Genomic DNA, 20380 nt, shown 5'->3' on the forward strand with positions numbered 1-20380 from the left:
ATATCATCTCTCAATAAAAAAGGAACTATACATTTAGCTGCCTCAATCTCATGCTAAAAATTCCCGCCAAGACTAGGGGGGAAAATGAGCAATCTCAATCCAGTACAAAGACAGGGAACAACATGAAAAAAATCAAACATATTTATAGGGGGATAAAAGACACAGCAAACGTGACCTCACCACCTACAGTGTTAGGCCAGAGGACCCTACCAAGAAATAAGATATCTAATTGTCAGAGAGAAAACTATGACTGTCTACAAATATAATATAAAGTGTTCAACATGAAAGCTTTTCATACAATTGCTCTATACAGTTGTTTTATTTCATCTTTTCAATTTTGAATTTGATTGGTTTTAAATAGACCAAAAGGACAAGCAACAATTTCAATACAGATGAAATAAGTTTTTTACACGTTGTGTAAAACATATTTATAATTTATTTTAGACAATGTTTAGTCAAAGTTTGTCTTAGCTTTTTTATAATGTCTAATATTGCAACCACTCTTTCCAAATCAAGTGGAATGAATGCAATTTAATAATGATCTTCACATCTTGCCTCTGTTGAGGGACATAAAGGAACATGTTATTGAGAACTTCATGAAGACCTAGCTAAAGGCACTGACGGATATTGTCAGAGAGCTTGTGTACAAAAAATGCCCAACAAGTGGTTAAGATTTTGTTCCATATGGCCTACTGAGGGCATAAATAAAGCATTGTTGAATGCATGCATGGTCAAGAAATAGATATACTCTATACAAATGTGCATATTTCTTTTTATTTAATTGACAAAAGAGTGCACGTTTATTGAGAAAAAGATCAGAATGTCAATGGATAAGAAACCTCACAGGTCTCCAGTAAAGGAGGCAATTAGATTTGACTTCATATTCATAATTAAATACAATAGGAATAAATAATTGCAGTATCTACTTAAGATTCCCTTTATTGTACACAGAATAAAGAGTTAAATATGCTTCAAGAAAATAAACGGACTTTGACACAAGTAATATCAGCGAGTTGTATGTTATGAAGGTTATGTTATCAGTTCCTCTATGATAATTAATTACTAATAGTAACTCAATGAAACGATTTGGACAAGTTGACAATCATGACACCCGGCATTTATGATTCTAAACAGGGTTTGAGCTAAAATAATTAATGCAGAGGCACAGCATTTCACAGATCACCGATGTCTACGGTTTATTACTTTATAGTTATATATACTGGATTAAGACCTGTATGCAAAACAAACAAACAAAAAGGAAAAGAAAAGAAAAAGACCCATTATTTATTTCAATCTACAAGAATAAAACGTGTCATATCACTGTCTACAGAATCATGATAAGCACTTCAAAATCATTTCAGGAGTTGGGCATGGAATGTCATATTGATTACAAAGTTTCTCCAATATTCGTCCATATTCCTTGTTGAGTTTAGAAGATTGAACCAAAGCAAACTTAATGTCTTCAACTTCGTCAAAAAAATTTGCATCCAGCCCGCTTAGCTCCTTTTTCAGATGTGTATTTTCTGATGCAAGCTCGTTTCTCTCCTTAACCACTTCTCGTAAAATCGAATCTCCCTCACAAAACTTTTCATAATTGCCACTCTTTCTTTTAGCTTTCCATAATAGCAAATCTCGCTCCAGAGCCATGATTTTCTGCTTCTGACTTCTTAACTTTACTTCTGACTCAGACAAGCGAACGTTTAGATCTGAAATTGTATCTGCATATGACATATTCATCTTGACCTCTTTGTCATATCGTTTCAACAGCTGGGAGTGCATCTCAACAACCTTGTTGATCTTCAAAACATCAGATTCCTTAAATGTGTCTTTAGGCACTCTCTCTTCTTTTCCTTTGCTCTCTGAGGCTTGCCAAAATAGCCATGATTTAGCATCAGTTTGGACAGCAACACTGAGGAAGGAATATAAAGAGAAAAAAGAATGATCCAAAACATAAAAATAAAAAAATAAAAACAAAAAAGACATAAAAAAAGATTTAGAGCTTGTTCTCGTTGATGTGGAGTCTGCAGCAAAAAGAACATTTCTTTGGAGTCCAACATGTACAAATTCATGATATAGTATAAGACATTCTTCTTTTGATTCTCGCCAGTAGTTCAAATCCTTATAAAGACACTGGATTTTTCTTGTTACTGTAAACATAGATCTACCAACTTTTAATAAACAAAATCACGCTATATAAAAACTCAAAACCTTTTCATTATCCATCATTATTTTGCTTGCCCTGTATTCTTAGTGGCCGTGTCTAATAAATCAAGCACTATAACATTCATCATATCAAACAAGGTTACTTGCCTGACATGTGGACCAATATAACCATTGAAGAGTAAGTAGGGGGTCCCTGGTGGTCCCTTTTAAAAGTAAATTAGCTTATCTCTACCATAATAAAAGTCAATGTACGGTATTCGCTGGATTCTAGCATGCTCTAGAGAGCAGTCAAAAAGCCTGCCAGAATCTGAGCATGTCAAAGTCTAATGCTCATGAGAGAGAACAATTTATTATAAAGATAAAATTCAGCCACCCAGCCCCAGCACGCCACATTGCAGGAATTCGGTGTGCTAGAATCCAGACAGTAATGTATAGGCATTGTTTATGACATAGTTTTCAAGAAGAAAACGGGAGAAACAGTTTAAAGCGTAATGGGATCCCGACTTAATACTGAAAGATTGAATTTCCTAAAAATTTGCTGTTATTAACTATTAACTATAAATTCTATGAATAGCATCCATTCCAATCCATACTGTTGCAGCTTCAACAGTGAAGATAGACGTAACATGTGTGTGTTGTTTACTGGAGTTGGTTCACTTGTCTTCATTGTTTATACAGACAAGATGAGATAAGACCCCCTCCTGTTTCTCTGCGTTATACAGCAATTGAATCAATCACACACACAAAAATGTAAATGAACCATCTGTAATTAGTGTTATTTAAGTACTTAAATATCTAAACAAATCTACATGCAGTATATCAAGTTTTCTTCAGGCTGGGGCATTAAGAAAATAGATCAGGAATCTCTTTTTGACTTAGTGAGAGAGATACAACTGGTATGTCCCCATCATTGATAAACAAATCAATCAATCGGTCAGTAACCCATTGATTGATACAAGTTCTTTGAATGTGACCTGTCTTGAAATAAACACAACCATCGATTATCATTAAATTTCATTTCTTCTTCTTTTTATTTTCACCAAGGACTTTGACATGCTGTTGGGATAATGTTGGTTAGATAATGGTGCTATTCCACGGAGAAATTATCTGACTGTCATTTCCCCACGACTGGCAAAATCGTAGCATTTGTTTCTTTGGAGGAGAAATTATCAAAACGGGACGTAGAATACATGATAAAAGGATTACAATGATCAGGATAGAAAGCTGAGATTGGTAAGAAGGATCTGCGAAGTAAACTGTAAACTGCAATTTGCTTCAATGAAAAATAGTGACCTCAACACACACACAGAGAGAGAGAGAGAGAGAGAGAGAGAGAGAGAGAGAGAGAGAGAGAGAGAGAGAGAGAGAGAGAGAGAGAGAGAGAGAGAGAGAGAGAGAGAGAGAGAGAGAGAGAGAGAAAGAGAGAGAGAGAGAGAGAGAGAGAGAGAGAGAGAGAGAGAGAGAGAGAGATTCTCATTCTTCATTTTCTAATATTGCACTGGTTGCAGGACGACCAGACATATGACTGCTCAAAAGTTTTGCAAAATACTGTTATGCAATTTCAAAGGAACAATTTTTTAAAGAAAAAGTAAAATGGAACATCAATGAGGACAAAAAAAAAATAAAATGTTACTTACTCCTTGGTTTTTCTTCGTTTTGTTCCATTTTGGGGGGCATCACTTCCTCTATTTAGATTGGCAAGCTCATTTTCGAGCTCTCTTTTCTTGTTCAACAATGACTGGATTTTCAGTTTCAAATCACTGTTTTCTGCGAAAACCTGTACATATGAATCCAAGAGTCAAATATACTTGAAAGCAAGAAAAAGTTAAACACTGATAAGCTAAAAATCATGAAAAAGTGACTTAGTACTTTTAGTTTTAGTACTGGGACTGTTGTGGGTTCTTCAAATTGAATTGGAATTTAGCAACTTTGGTAAACGCCCATTTGGAACAGCAGTGAGCTGATAAATGGCTGTGACCCGATTTTTTGGACTTTAGAGTGATGGGTCTCAGAAAAAGTTCCATAGATTTTTTGTTTATGGATGGATTTTAATGATTTATTTACTCTATCGTTTGGTGTGTTGTTTTTAAACCAATGCCAATTTAGTATATCGTTTGATTGGGGATAAAATAGGGTATAATTTAGCTTTGGGTAATTAAAAAAATAGAAATTTGTAAATCAAAATTTAATTGACGGCACGTGATTTAACCTCTTAACTTTTCAATAAAATTAAATTCAGAACAAAGCTGTATACCGCATCCATGAAATTCGTTCCAGCAAAAATCCGTACTCAAATCTTAACGGTCATTTTCAACACCCAAATGGTGGTTACTACCGGAAATGCAACAGTCCGCCTTTAAACTAATATATATCTTTTCTTCTGCTTATATCTGATTTTCAAAATTTTGGTATCATTAGAATCGTGTTGAAAAGCATTTTATAATGATATAGATAGGTTTAATTGAACCTAACCCAACTCGAAGTGACTATTCTCATCCCCCTAGTCTAGGATGCTAGTCTTCATAATAGTAGTCCACAATTGTTGTATGTTTAATCCAAAGGTTGTAATGCAGTAATTTGTTAAGTTTCTTGTCACAAGTTGCACAATTTAAAAAAAAAATCAATCAAATCCAAATCGCAAAAAGCCGGCGACGTTTTTTTCGGTAATCCAATCGGCCGGGGGGGGGGGGGGGGGGGGGGGGGGATGAGAATAGAGGCAGCCAACCCAACTTGATTTTGTTTTTCTTTTTAAACCAAAGTGAAATAATATCATTTCAAAATTGCACTTAATTCCCAAATTTGAAATATATAAGGAGGTGAAATTTAGATAAAGAAAACAAGATAGCTTACTCTTGAGCAAGAATGGATATCGCCCAGCGACATCCTGTAGAGAAATGAGACTAGATAGGTCTAGATAGTCTATCTTTTTTCAAAGAGTAAAAGCCGGGATAAAGAAGAGCTGATCGAGTTGTTTATCATTGCTAGGTTGTATTTTAGCCAGATACATTTAATATAAACTGAAGAATATCAGTTGCTGAAATTTCATAATTTTGCGGAATTTAAAAATGTTTTCTGCAAAATGACCTTCTTTTTTTTTTAATGTTTAGAGTACAAAATTATTTGTGGTATTTCTGAGACCAAATAAATATATTTTTGGAAAAAGAATTAAGAGAACAGATTATCTGGTAATCCTTTCATATCATCATAGGTTTGTTTCGTTTCTAGTCTTATTCGATGATATCCCATATTCAATACCTAGCCATTTGGAATTATTGGCTAATGTAAATATTGTAATTATGTAATATGTCTATTTTATGTTATATTTGCAATATAAAAAAATCTTTTGAAACACACTTTAGAGGAAAACATAATCGGTAATAAGTTATAGTTTTAGATATTTAGGCCTATTCTCTCTCACACAAAGTCACGTTATTCTACGTTAGTTCATCGTGATTTAGTCATATGAGTAGAAGGAAATGAGCAAAGGAGAGAAAGACTGACGAGAATAAACCCAAAACAAGATGCAAGCGAGTCGAACTCATCCAGGCATTATGCCGGTTCCCACAGAGCCGACCAAACGGTCTGGTGTTTCTTTATATGGTGTTTATGTGGCTGTGACTTCTATCATTATTTTCCTCCTGATTTTAGTAGGTGAGAAGCTGAAATATTTTCCAATTTCAATCATTGTTGTTTTGTTTACGTTTGTCACAGTCACAGAAGAGGCAGAGGAGATGACAAGTCCAAGTCATCATCAAGTGAATGGTTTTGACCTGGTGTTGTCATTGTCATTTTCATTCATTATTTTGTCATTTTCGACTACATAACTACATATTGGACTTTGGGTGAAGAAGTTTTTTACATGAGCCAAACCCACATTTTAAGCCAGACCTCGTTATGACGCTGTCAACCCATTATCTTTGAGGAGAAGTAAGGCAAGGTACCTTACTTTGACTTTGACTTTGACATTGTTTGATGAATGGACTATGGGCATGGGTAGATGTTTAACTCTCAGAGATATTTCAATTATCAATTCCAACTTATGATATTGGCTGTGCGATGCTTATACTTGTGGCCAACCGTGTTGGGGAAAGTAAAAAAGGTAGTGCAGAGCTGCTGAGCAGTCATTGGCCTTTTTTTAAAAAAAAATTTTAATTGAGTTTTATAATTCATATAGCGCAATATCCACTAAATGTGCTCAAAGCGCTTTACAAGGGGTCCCTGATCAACAGCAACGCTTAGTATGTAAGACGGGACATGCTGCCTGTGTTTGGCGATATTACAATTTTTCGGACTAAGACAACGCTGTTAACGGCCAGGTACTCATTTTACACCCGAGTACGGTGAGAGAATGTGAGTAAAGAGCCTTTTCCAAGGACTCAACTATGCGCCGAGCGCGAGGCTTGAATCCAGGACCTTCTGATCTGAAAGCGAGTGTCATACCACAAGACCACATAGCCTTGGGGTTTTTTTTTCTAATTAGGGTTAGCTCAATGTCTGAGGGCTTCTTTTGTTTTGTTTTTTTTCGATTATGCTTAGATATAGGTTGTAGTTAAGGTCCTTTTTCCTATTAGGGTTGGTCAAATGTACTATTTTCTTTTAGGGTTAGTTATAAGGAAGCCTAGTTATAAAGGCAATACATATGGTTTGTTTCCCTTAGACTTAGATAAAGCCAGCTCGAGGAACGTGTTGAAGGTTTCCCGCTCTCTTAGTTTTGTTTAGAATTATGGCTGGTTTTTGTCTCATGTCGGCAAATTAGAATGCAAATGACAATTTTGATTCATTTTATCTTTTCAGGTCTTTACTATGTATTGACAGGAAAGGGCTCAAGAGTTGATTTTGGGTGGTAAGTATATGTCATTTTTTAAAAGGGATGTTACTTTATTTTTTCCTATGGAACAGTACTAACAGGGGCTCTTTTTAATTTGAAGTAAATTCCAAATTAATGTAATAACTTTTAAAAATGTCTGCTCGTCTAGCACTAGCAGAGGCAAATTTTAATTTCAATTTGTTCGATTTTTGTTAAAATCTTTTATGAATGTCTTGGATTAAGCTCTTATGATTCCATGAGCTATGTATCAATTGTTTTTCAGGTTTTTAATGTCATCCTCACCATTCATGTGGGCACTGGTTGGAGTTGGTCTCGCTATCTCATTGTCTGTTGTAGGAGCTGCTTGGTAAGTTTACTTTGTTTATTATTTTTTTAAATATCTTTTTTAAAACAAAAATTATAGATGATTCTTTTAGTGTCTTTTGCATGCATTAGTTTGTTTTTTGTTGTTTTTTTGTATTTATTAGTTTTCTGTTAAACGACTCTGGCAAGTCTGCAAACTGTATACCAAAGAAGTATGTTTGTATGCTTTTTCTCCCAGATTGTACTTTTTTTTTGGGAGTCAAATCTTATGTTTTGTTTTAATTTTTTTTCTCATACGGTATCTTGGCATTCTCAAGCTTCCTACAGTTATAGTTTTCACAATATATTGTTTGGCAAGTGGTTTGTTTGCATTGCTTCATAATTTTATTTTTATTTTTCCTGAAGTTCCTTAAATTTTTCACCCGCAGAAACTTGTATCAAAAATTGTTTATTATCTCCACTGTCACTCACTTTTAAGGAGTAAGATGACAGAGGGTTATATTTTTAAATTGTACACTTCTACTTGTATTAAGATTGGCAGACCTGCTCTAGCGTGTGAATTTTAAACTTCATCTTTGTGGAGAAAAGTCTCTTGTAAGAAAATCGAGTTGATCCATGCTCCACTGACAGCTGCAAAGTGAAGAGTAGTGGTTAAAGATAAACATTAGGTAATAATAACAGGACTCAAATCCTGGTCGTTGAGCTATTGTTGGTCCATTGCTTTATTCACTTGGCCATCTTGTTCTCTGCTTTTTATGGTTATAACGAAATTAATGTTCCTAGAGCAAGGCTTCACTGTTGTTAAAGTACATAGTTTAAGTTTTAACCGTTCAGCATCTTATATCTGGTTCTATCTCCTGATTCTAAAAGACATCACGAATTGTTGCTGGGTGGGAGAGATGCTTGAGATTTATACAGTACAAGTAAACGAACAGTCATTCTGAGGACTTTGCATCATGAATACTTATTATTGATTGCCTGGTTTTTTGCTTTTTATGTGGTTGGAAGGTTTTTTCTTTATATATATTTATTACATCCCTCGTGAGCCAAAAATATCCCTTATTCAACAAATTACATTTCATTCCATGTTACAGGGGAATTTTCACAACTGGAGCAAGTATTGCTGGTGGAGGTGTTAAAGCACCAAGGATTAAGACCAAGAATCTCATCAGTATCATCTTCTGTGAAGCTGTAGCCATTTATGGAATTATCATGGCCATCGTCATTAGTACAAATTTAACAGTGAGGTTTTTTTTAGCACTTATATGGTGATTGATTATAAGCTATATTCCTAAGTAATTGTATGCTTATTTCACAGATAAGGATAGCTTTTCATTTCATATTTAGACTTGCCTATCTGTGATGACAAGGCCCAACTTTGTTCGGATTTGGGGTAGAGGTGGAGACGACGAGGAGGAGCTATGATGGGTTTCAATTTAAATATTATGAAATTAGACACATCTTTCATCTTATGATTTTTAACGTCATTTCCAGTGTTTGTCATCCATAGTGATTTGTTTTGTGCATTTTTATGGAAATCACAAAAAAGTCCGACTAAGAATGTGAGATCTTATTTGAATTCTTTATTGTGTCGTGTTATTTCTTTTCTTTTCAGGATTTTGATCTATACCAAATGACAGATCATAAGAAAATTATCCAGAATTATGCTGCAGGTACTTTTTCTTCTTTTATTTTTAATAAAATATTTTGGTATCCTCAACATGGTTTTTTTTTTGGGGGGGGGGGGGGTTTCCTCATTCAAATTAGTGCAGTATTTTCTTTGTTTTTGTTTTTTTAAATTTATTTAATGCAATTCATTTACACCTGCAACAAATATGTGTCAGTGTATTACATAATCAGTCGGAAGGTGAAAATGATGGATTTGCAACTTGCTAGCTGTAAAAAATATTTAGACGTTAACTTCAGCTTTGTTATTTCCTGAAGATGTACAAAAAGGGTTGATTTAATCATTTATGACAAAAACTCATCTTTTATAAAAAAAATTGACCTTCTAACTAAACTTGGCAATATCTCAGTTCAAACCTTTTCACCATCTGACTGATTTTGTCATTCATTGTAACATATACTGTTTGATTGTTCAACTTCATGAATCTTTTCTATCACACAAGTCCTATTTTTACTCTTTGCTTCACACTGGCCAGATTCTGTATTGTAAATATTAATGTCATTTGATGTGCTGTAAACTGTTGTCTTCATCAATCAAAAGAAATACAACACGTCATCTTATATCATTTTTACCACATAGTGTCCGAACTTTTAATGCGCAATTATGATTTAAATACTATTTTAAAAGTTCTGCACATACCAATTCAAATTATAGGCCATAAGAATGATCTATTTCAATTTATAAACTTAATATATGCATGAAAAGTGTCACCATTAATTCTTAATTTATACATGTTTATGCATATATAAATATCAAACAAGAGGTCATAAGGATAACATATTTCTTGTTGTAAAATTGGTATTTATTTACGCTGTCGCCATAAATTCTCACAATATATTTTTATACATTTTTATGCGTGCCACTTCTTTTTACAAAAATTCCATTTTTGGATGAATAAAGTATTATTATTATTGTTATTATTATTATTATTATTATTATTATTATTATTATTATTATTATTATGTTAACTTTTAGGGTTCAAGATGTTTGGTGCTGGTCTGACTGTGGGTCTATGCAACCTGGCATGTGGTATTTGTGTCGGGATTGTTGGGTCTGGGGCTGCCTTGGCTGATGCTGCAAACTCTACATTGTTTGTAAAAATCCTTATTATTGAGATTTTTGGCTCAGCTATTGGACTTTTTGGATTGATTATTGCAATTTTGCAGGTAAGCACGTTTGCTTTAATGGCACATATTTTTTTTTTTTTTTTTTAAACTTTTTTTTTTGTGTGTGTCTGGGGGGGGGGGGGGGGGGGATTATTTTGTGATTTGAAGCAAGGCATGCTTTAATATCAAGTATTTGACTGTTGCTGGGATGGGAATTCACCGTGCAGAGGCCCTAACCGTGTAGCTTCAAACCAACATTATTGTGTCTGCACTTCACCTCAACATCCATGTGAGCTTTCCATGATATACATACTGCTACTTCTCAAGAGACTTTCCATTAGTGGTGCCTGCATCGCATTGTCCTCCTTTTATATCTACACAATACCAATTAGTTTGCACCAACACTTGTTTTGTGGAACTTCTCTTGAGATGTTCTTATAGGTTCAATTTGCATGTATTTAACCTCCTTTTTGTGGGTTCATTCGCCTGCTTAAATAAAGCGTTTAAAAATATTAAATAAATTGAGCTGTCATTTACTCATTCAGTTACCATTCAGTTATAGAGACATTGTGGGGGGGGGGGGGGGATTCTGGAGTGAAATTTCTGCTAATATTTTTAGCTCAGCTCATACATGTGATTAATGTGTATGGTAAGCTGAGTTGGAATATTGAATTTTTTGTCAATTACTTTGCTTTCTTGGAGATGCTGTCATCTTGAATGTTGACTATCTATTTTTAAAGTAAATAGGCTACCGAAATGTGAGCTTGAATTTTGCCATTATGTAGTTCAATAGAATACGTAAATTTTGTCCAGAGGGAATTTTAGTTTTATGTGAGTTAAAAAAAAAAAAGATTGTGAACATTTTGCAAATTTATTTAACACAACGTTCTAATTTTACAGAATTTAATAGCATAGAGATTTTTTTCCCCCCTTTTTTTCCTTTTTGTGGGTGTTTAATCGCTTATCATTCATGCCAGATTAGAACAATTAGATGAGAAAGAAAGGATACTGATATTTGATATATGGGAATATAGGACATGAAGACAAACAGCAATACCAAACACAATATATCTTTGTAATGAAACTCTATTCATACTATTTTTGTACTGTTACTTTTAGGGGGGGGGGATAATTGTAATTGGCTTGAAGATGTATTCATCATATCTAATTAAATCATTAAAAATGACATGATCCCCGGCCCTTCCAGATATTTCACTTATTTCAAGTGAACTGTTTGATATTTTTTTTAAAGTATTAAAATCCTTACAAAGAGGTTATGGTTACAAGAGTAACTTTTGTGTGCAATATCTTGCTTCCATATTGTTGGGTTTTTTTTTTTTTTGTTTTTTTTTTTTTGGGGGGGGGGGGGGTGTTCTTTTGATAGTGTTAATTTATAGTCAGATTGGATATGCATTTGAAAGTATTACCCATTCTCTCCTTCAGTGTTGAGCAATCTGATGCTGCAAAATGGATTTGATGTTTGGTTGTGTTTTACATTTTTCTTTGATTCGAAGTATTTTAGTGAAACAAGTCATGCAGTGAAAGTAAAACATTTATGATTTTTATGGGTTTAAGTACAGAATGAATATGTCTGAATTGTTTTCTGGTGGATATTTGTTTCTCTAATATATGTTGGGATATGGTATATACATACCTGCCTTCCTTTCCACTATTTTGTCATTGTCTCTAAAATTCCAATATACAAAAATGATGAGGGGGGTTAAAAAGGTGATTTTTTTTCACTCCTTTCCTCATTCCATTACCTAACACATACTTGATAGTTTTGTCAGCTGTGCGAGAATACTGTCTTTATGTCTTTGGTGGTAATTTTGATATAGAATTATCCATCAATTAGAAATTCCTATTTTTTTACCATATGATTCCACTTTTGGAATGTGGAGGATTGGCAGGTCTGTTAATATGATTTTCATACAGCTGAGCTTAGTTGCTTCCATTTTGGTATGCTTATGTGAACATTTTTTAAATAGTTTATCCATTCTATTTCAGGTGACAAGTGCTGGGATGGAGAATGGAAATTAATCACAAGAGAAACAGTAATCTCCTGACTCTGTAGCATTTAATTTATTTGTCATTAGAATATTGATGTTGTCGTGAAAGTCAACAATATTCATTCGTAGTTCATCCATCTTTCATTGTAGATATTGTTCATGTGAACAAATGAAGATATTTTAATGTACTGGAATGCCAATCCTTGCAATGTTTAACACTACTAGTCTGATTGTGTTGTAATTGTGAATTTGATGGTTTTTTTGTTACTTTTGTTTTTTTCGTTGGGTTGATTGTTGAGATTTTAAATTTTGAAATTTCTGATTTTTGTCTTCCCAATCCTATGTTTTCTTTTTTTTCTTTATGTCAACACATTCCAGTTGTTTTAATATCTAGGTTTAGCTGAGTTTGGTGTAAGATGTGTGTGGATATTATTACTTTTTCCAAACTGTATTTAATCAGACCACCCAATTGTGTGTTGTATAATATTTTTAAGCAAGTAACCAAATTTCATGAGTGTATGATTAACTCCATTGATCTCATTCCATGTGTGAATCATTGACATCAGTTTTAATACTTTCTCTCTGTTCAATTTTGTTTTACATAGACATGTATTGTATATTCATTTTATTATTGACTGTTGAACTTGAAATATTGCAATGGCTGGTGGCTGAATGGCTAATTGAAAGTGAATGTGTCAAGATTATGATGATTTACGGATTCAGCCATTTGAAGGTCGATCTAAAGAACCATTTGTTCCTTGACTATGGTATGAATAGCATTGTAGTGCTTGGGACATCAGTTCATTTTAATCATTAAAGAATTATTTGCATCGTAGTTGTAGCAACAGAAGTCTTTTCGAGCTCCTAGATTAAGGGTGTTTAGAAAGTAAATTTCTATTCCCACGGCATATAAGATATTAGCATGTACCGTATTCTTAAACATTCGTTAAAGGTGGGTTCAATGAGTGAGAAAGTCTTGCAACACCCATGTGCTATTCCGTAGCATACAGGCTCTGCAACTTGGGAATGTATTTGAATTGCGTTATTTATTTATGGTGTATTATAACCGTATATATGTGGATTCACTGATTTGTAAGCAGAGACTGAACCTTAGCAATTCACTTTAATTTGTAAATGTATACCATGGCAATTGATTAATTTAAATAAACATTATTGTTGCATTAATTCTTGTTTTGTTTTTAGATGGAATTTTCAGGATTCTCTTGTTTCATTGATTTGTGATAGTCATATAGAAGGTGCTTATTTAGGAGGGTTACTTTATCAGCTCTTTTCTTTTCTATCCATTGTATCTACTGTCCCTCCCATAGTGGGCAGGAAGACACTTGCTGTGTCTTCAATCTCCCCATCTGTTTTCCAACTTGTTTTCTGTCTTTGTCTTGGAATGAGATTACTTGGTTTTGTCCTGGCCGGATACCCTAGCTGAATGGGGGGGGGGGGGGGGGGGGGGGGGGGGGGAGGAGAGTGATATTGTTTGTCTTGTAAATCATCTCTCTGTTATGCACTGTATTCTGTTTTATTTGCATATTCTATATATGATTTGTAAACATTTGAGTGTCTTCCTCTTAATGGGGGCATGTGCTTTGTCTGGGTTTGTCTTTTAATTTACGTGATCTCAAACTAAGTACTTTGATAGTGTGCTCTTGGAATCTATATCTGTTTCCTATTTGAACCAATTCTCCTTTGTCTTACCTTTTCTCGGGTGCTTTAATTGTAATTCTAGAACTTTTAATTATCCCATTTTCTTAATTTTTCCTGGCGCTGAAATGACCTAAATGTGTTGCAAGCGCCGTAAAACCGTTAAAATCAAACAATATCTATTGTCCCTGTGTTTGTGTATGTTTTGTTGTTTTGTTTTTTTTTTTTTTGTTTCTTTTGTCTAGCTTTTGAGTATGAAGAACTAATCGAGTCCATATAACTATGTCCAGCATTCCAAGAGCTAGGGTCTCACAATGCAGTGGGTGTGTGTTGAACTGGAGTAATACAGTTCAACTTCCGGATAACTACACCCCTGAATAATGACAATCCCTGGATAGCGACATTGACCTCTGGTCCAGCTTTTTTTGCTATATTATGTTATAGTAGTAAAAAAAAACAACAAAATAGCAACATACTGTTGAGTTAAACCCCTGATTAGCGACATCTTTATAGTATAGCAATAATCAGCAGTTGAACCCGACACTCTTCATCTCATACTCTTAACAAATAAACATTTTTTCCCCTCCCAATGAGATAGCTTTCTTACAGAACACATGTTTACTACACTGCATGGAATCAGTGCTTGTTCATATGGAACCACTGCAAAAGTTTAGCCGTGGATAGAACTCTCAAGGGTCTATTAAGCTTCCATGTTAATGTTAGCTACATGTCTGAGGTCATTGGAGGTTAACTGATATCAGGCAATGCTGTGTCCACTGGGGACATTTATGGATATTACTGTCTTATAATATATTGGAATAACGGAAAACAATAACAGATTTCATTTAAAATATCAGTTGTTTCTCCAAACGTCAGTCCAATTCCTGTCTCACCACGCCCCCTTTTCCCGTCATCTTGAAAACGCGGGATAAATATAATTTCCCGGTACCGGGCGATGACCGGAATAACGACACCTGGAACTTTGTCCAATTCCTGTGCTATATGGGCCCATTCTGGGAGATATTTATTTTCTTTCATCCCCTTATGCTTTTTCTTAATATAATACACGAGTGCTTTGGATGGTAAATACTAGAGCAGATTGCTCCTCTCTTTGAACTAATTAATGGGTTTGACCTCCCTTTCTAATCCATTAGTAAGGCCAATCTTGGTGGGTTCTGACCTCCATGGTAGCAGAGAAGTCACTTGCTATATGTCTATCCCCCATACCTAATTTCCCTTTCCATGTCCTGGGTGGGGTTCCTGACCTCCCATAGTGGACAGGGAGGTACTTGCTGTCTTTTATCCCTATTTATCTGTTTTCCAATATGCTTTCTGACTTTGTCTTGGAGTGAGATTACTTGGTTTTGTTCTGGCCCTGAGAATCTTCCGCGTAAATGGTGGTTTATCTTCGTCCATCACCTTCACAATTCCGCCTTTTTGAAATCTTTCTATTATTAACTATTAAAAAAAAGACTCACCAGAACCACCACATCATCATCCCTACCACCACCACTACAACAACCACCACATCATCATCATTCCTACCACCACACGTCATCATCCCTACCACCATTACTACTACAACCACCACCACACCATCCTCCCTACCACCACTACTACTCCAACTCCAGCCACCATCATGTCAGCATTCCTACTACAACTACAACCACTACCACAGCATTCTACATATTGTCATGAGTACTTCAACTACCAGCACACCATCATCTCTACCATTTGTACTACTATTACCATCACATCATTCCAACAAATCAAGTGAGTATTTTTAAAAGTGAAGAGTGGGTGTTGGCTGTTGACAGGTTATGACCACATGGTACTATTCTCTAAGTAGATAATATTATATATATATTTTAATTACTCTTTCAACTTTTGATATTCCTCCCAGTTGTGTCAGAAATTGCTGCGAGACACATTTTGGATTGCATCTCGGTATATTTTGATGAAATTCAAATTAATAGGTTATAGTCGCATGGTATTATGCAATTTTCTGGTCTTGTGGTATGACATTGATTCGGATCAGAAGGTACTGGGTTCGAGCCTCGTTGAGTCCTTGGAAAAGGCTCTTTACTCACATTCTCTCACCATACTCAGGTGTAAAATGAGTACCTGACCATTAACAGCATTGTCTCTGTCGGAAAAAAAAATTGTAAAGCGCTTTGAGCACATTTAGTGGATATTGCGCTATATAAAAGCTCAATTTATAGGTATTAGTTTTGAAAACATTGAAGTTTGTAAATTGTAAACATTTGATCCAGAGTATATCCTTCATTGTAGGATCCTCTGCTTGTGACTTGATGGGACTTCTTGGTAATGTCAAAATGGGCACAACACTTGATTGCTCATAGAATCTTCTGTTCTCTATTTGAACCAGTCCCCTTTGTCTTGGTTTTCCTTTGGTGCTTTTAGCTTCAGTTCCACAACTTACATTGCAAGTTTTATTTGAGACTGAGACTATACCTCACATCAGGGTTTTGTTTGTATTTTAGAGGTTTTATAGCGCTTGCGTCACTTCAGCGCCATTAAAAAAGTAAATAATTTGGGGAAAGTTCGCAGATCTCAAGTTAATAGCACCAAAAACAAAGGGGACTGATTCAAATTGGTGACAAGATTCCACGAGAAACCCATCAATGTCTTTAGAGTGACATTATCTTAAAGTTCCATCCCGGAACAAGTAAAGGATCCCATGATGAAGAATACACTGAAATGATTACAAAATTCAATATATTCAACACTAAAAACTATTCTATAATGGTTCATAATAGAGTGATGGTTGACTAGGTAAAGAACATCCATCTCTCAAGAACAAAAAAAAGGAACTACTGTATACATTTGACGGTCTCCTCGGCTAAGGTTCCCAGCCAGAACCAGTAAAAAAACTTAGTAATCTCAATCCATAACAAAGACAGAGAGCAACGTGGAACATGTGTAACCAGCAGGAGCAGCCTCTCATACCTGGGTCGATATTTTGAGCGGTCTCTGACTAAATTAATTGTCCTTTCTAAAAGATTTGCACTAAATTATCATAATATGGTGTTTGTGATTAAAACTAAGCCGTCCTCCACTTATGGCTTTCTCGGTCCTTGCGGCACACCTTAAGGTCATTTCAACGACAAAATGAAATAATCTAAAAACCCTAGATTTAGTTTTAAAAGCACCCAAGAAAAAATAAGACAAAGGGGTCTGGTTCATCAAACAGGGAATTAGAAGGGTAGATACAAAGAGCAAACTATCAATATGAAGGTCGGTCCAAAGAACAAGCATTGGGGTGTTTGTGACATCACTTTTTTTTCTTCCTCAGATTCTAAGCGTTTTGGTTTTTTTTAATTCGCCATCGTAGTTGTAGCAACAAAACAGAAATTATATTTCTACTTCGCTACCAAATGTTTGAGATCCCCTAAAAGCCCCGTCCAGTCACAAAGCAAAGGGTCTACTGAAATGATCACACTTCAATGTTTAAACAATATCATATGTTTAAAATATTAATACAGTACATAACAGAGATGAAAGCAAAAAAATATCATCTCCCAAAAATAAAATACATTTGACTTTTTCACTCCCAGTCAAGGACTCCTGTCTGGGTCAGGGCAAAACAAAGCCAATACAGAAAGACTTTCTGTTGAAGGGAAATTAGGTAAAGGGATGATAGAAGACAGCAAAGATACCTCCCCGCCCACCATGGGAGGTCAAAAGACCCCATCCAGATTCCCCCGCTTTCAATACTTTCAATTGTTTAGCTTTAAGTGCACGTCGACTGTAGTCAAATAGAAAACAACAAAAATCTATCTCAAGTAGCAGAGAGATCAATAATGAATATTTATTATCATTCACAGAAAAAAAATATACAACATATCAAAATCATTAAATAAATTCTTTTTTTTGGAGAAATAATAGTTTGTATATCAATGATAGAATGAATCACATAAAATATATTTTGATGGTATTGTAATGCAATAATATAACACTGTACAATTCAGAAAGTATGCATTACAAATTTTGAAAATATTGCTTCTGCATAAGTAAAGGACAATACATTTTAGTCGTCATGTTTGCCCATATCACACTGACGAATCACAATGAATTATTTTAGAGTATGAAATGGATTATGTATCTCTCATCTTTTAATTCTCCCAATTCAATTTTAATTTAATTCATTAGCAGTTGTACCAGAATATCAATTCCAAATAAATTTGCATTTCATTTTTTTTTTTTAAATTCCGGAAACAAAATTTGTGTCGGGAATCCTTTCATAACATCCTCCAAGATCAAATTGGTCATACTTAAAATCTTGAAAAATACTTATTTCTGATGACCTTCATACACCTTGCCTGTATATGGAATTACAGAGTATCAAACAAAAATTTAAATTCCTTCCTATAATTCTTATGACCCTCATACTAATTACTTTCCTTGTGATTCGCAAACTCCTTATTCTTTTTTTTTTTTTTTAAACTATCATTACACTAATTTTCTTTTAGTTTTCGTCACTTTTAGTTGGTACAGAGGTTTTCCACTTGGAGCTAATAATTAATTCTCGCCAAACCTTGTCAGTTCGACGACCAATGTATGGCAAATACATACTAGACTGTTCATAACAAGACCTTCAGAATTGTGATTTTAAAAAAAAAAGTATTTTCATTTATGCATCATAAAATGGTTGATATGAAACGTAGCAGAGAGGTAGGTATTGGCTTGAGGTGGAAAATCCAATATCATTTTAGTGACCATCTTGCATGTATTCACTCCTGGTTATCCTCCAACAAACTTTACAATCAAGCCAACCTCGTGCACACTTTACAATATGATAGTCCTTGTCAGTATCTCTCATCCATAATATGTTTATGTTTTATGCTTTTAAGGGTTTTATGGCGCTTACGACACAGTTAGGTCATTTCAACGCTTGTAAAAAAGAAGAAAATGAGATAGTCCAAATTTCTAGATTTACAATTAAAAACATACGAGAAAAAAAAAGAACAAAAGGGGAACAGATGTAGATTCCAAGATTACACTATCAGTATACTTAGTTTGAGATCACATAAAAGTATCATCCAGACATAAGCACAGGATCACATTAAAAGGAAAACACTCAAATGTTTACAAATCATTATATATTCAAAACAAGAAATAAAAAAAGACAAACAAAAACCGAAGCAGATGATTTACAAGGAATAATATTATCATCTCGCAAAACTATAACTGTACGTTTGATTGTTTCCCTCCCAGTCAAGGACTCTGGTCAGGACACAACAAAACAAAGTAATCTCATTCCAAGACAATGACAGGATGCAAGTTGGAAAAAAAAGATATAAAGTAAAGGGAATAGAAGACACAGCAAGTAACCTACCTACCTGCCATTTATGGGAGGACAAATGACCCGACCTAGTAATTCATAATACGCATGGCACATATGGAATATTACATGATATTTATTATGGCAATGATGAGTCCAAGTCTCTCTCTTAGACAATAATAAATTAAATGAAAGATAGGGCTATATGATATTTTGTATTTTATTTATTTTAATACAATGTCAAACTCACAAGATAAAAACGACTTAATGTTTGAAAGAACTTGGATTAAATAAAAAAAAGCACTACAATGACAAATAGAAAATATGAATTAAGATTTTGATATCAGAAGATATTTAATGTATTTTTTAAAACAAAAATAAAGGAAAAAGTATTGAAGATTGAAATAAAAAATTAGTGCATAGCACAGTTTCAGCCTAATGTACGAGAGTGAATATGTGACAATTGTTTTCAAACTTAACACCACTTTAAATTATAGCCGACAACACTGAAACTAACTCGGTGGAATGCAACTTCAAATTATTTAGAGCTAAAGAAAATGATAGCATTCAAGAATAATGAAGACTTCATAAAATAAATATGTCGCATTATAGAGAAGAGACCTTATCATCAAAGCCACACATCTCCTGAAAGTGTAATTTTTAAATATGAATTAAAATATTTTAAAGCATTTCTCAACAACAACAACAAAAATTAATTAATAAATAAATAATAATAATAATGATAATAGTAATAATGATGATAATAATAATAATAACAATAATAATAACAACACAGTTAAATCACAATTGAGGAGTCAACCCAATATCCAAATAATATTACCGTATCTATCATGACAATAATACAGTCCCATAAAAATAAGTATTAGCATTTGTTCCGAATCACAATTTTATTTGGTATTTTCAATTTTCAGCGTTCAATGGTGCTTACATCACTTTTGTCATATCAAAGCCACAATCAAAGAACAATCAATCATGTGTCTAAAGTGTTTTTAGACAATTCAAAAGTCAGTCCCAAGAAAAAGTTAGACAAAGACACTACACACTTAAAACAGAGTAAAAATATATTCCAAGGAGCAATCTCATTCCAAGACAAAGACAAGAAGCATGTTGGAAAACAGACATAGGGGGATGGAAGACACAGTCAGCACCTCCCTGCCCACTATGGGAGGTCAGGAACCCCACCAAGCTAGTTTTCAGTCAATCAATGGAATTTCATTACAAATTCAATTTCAGGTCACGAAAGTATTAATTCTTACTTGACTTCGATTGTGTTTCATTTAAAACACATTTGTCAACCAATGG

General features: G+C 34.2%; 2 protein-coding genes across 2 annotated transcripts in view; one reads left to right on the top strand and one right to left on the bottom strand.

Annotated features, from left to right (window-relative positions):
• LOC144962861 (uncharacterized) overlaps positions 1–5361 on the bottom strand; it is a 5687-nt gene extending 326 nt beyond the window's left edge. Inside the window, exons 1-3 of the mRNA XM_078896210.1 lie at positions 5014–5361; positions 3801–3940; positions 1–1909 (exon numbers count right to left, since the gene is read on the bottom strand). The exon at positions 1–1909 is cut by the window's left edge and continues 326 nt beyond it. Coding sequence (XP_078752336.1) covers positions 1333–1909; positions 3801–3940; positions 5014–5046 — 750 coding nt within the window. The 5' untranslated portion in view covers positions 5047–5361 and the 3' untranslated portion in view covers positions 1–1332. The remainder of the gene's footprint in view (positions 1910–3800; positions 3941–5013) is intronic.
• Positions 5362–5601: 240 nt separating this feature from the next.
• LOC144962862 (V-type proton ATPase 21 kDa proteolipid subunit c''-like) lies at positions 5602–13281 on the top strand. The gene is made up of 7 exons (XM_078896211.1): positions 5602–5814; positions 6958–7006; positions 7254–7337; positions 8389–8536; positions 8910–8967; positions 9957–10147; positions 12095–13281. The coding sequence occupies exons 1-7, from the start codon at positions 5685–5687 to the stop codon at positions 12125–12127; spliced, it is 693 nt and encodes a 230-aa protein (XP_078752337.1). The 5' UTR covers positions 5602–5684; the 3' UTR covers positions 12128–13281.
• Positions 13282–20380: the final 7099 nt, after the last annotated feature.

This window comes from Berghia stephanieae, chromosome 1, assembly GCF_034508935.2.
Source record: "Berghia stephanieae isolate SIO BIC M18660-M18661 chromosome 1, UCSD_Bste_1.3, whole genome shotgun sequence".
NCBI classification, from domain to species: domain Eukaryota; kingdom Metazoa; phylum Mollusca; class Gastropoda; order Nudibranchia; family Aeolidiidae; genus Berghia; species Berghia stephanieae.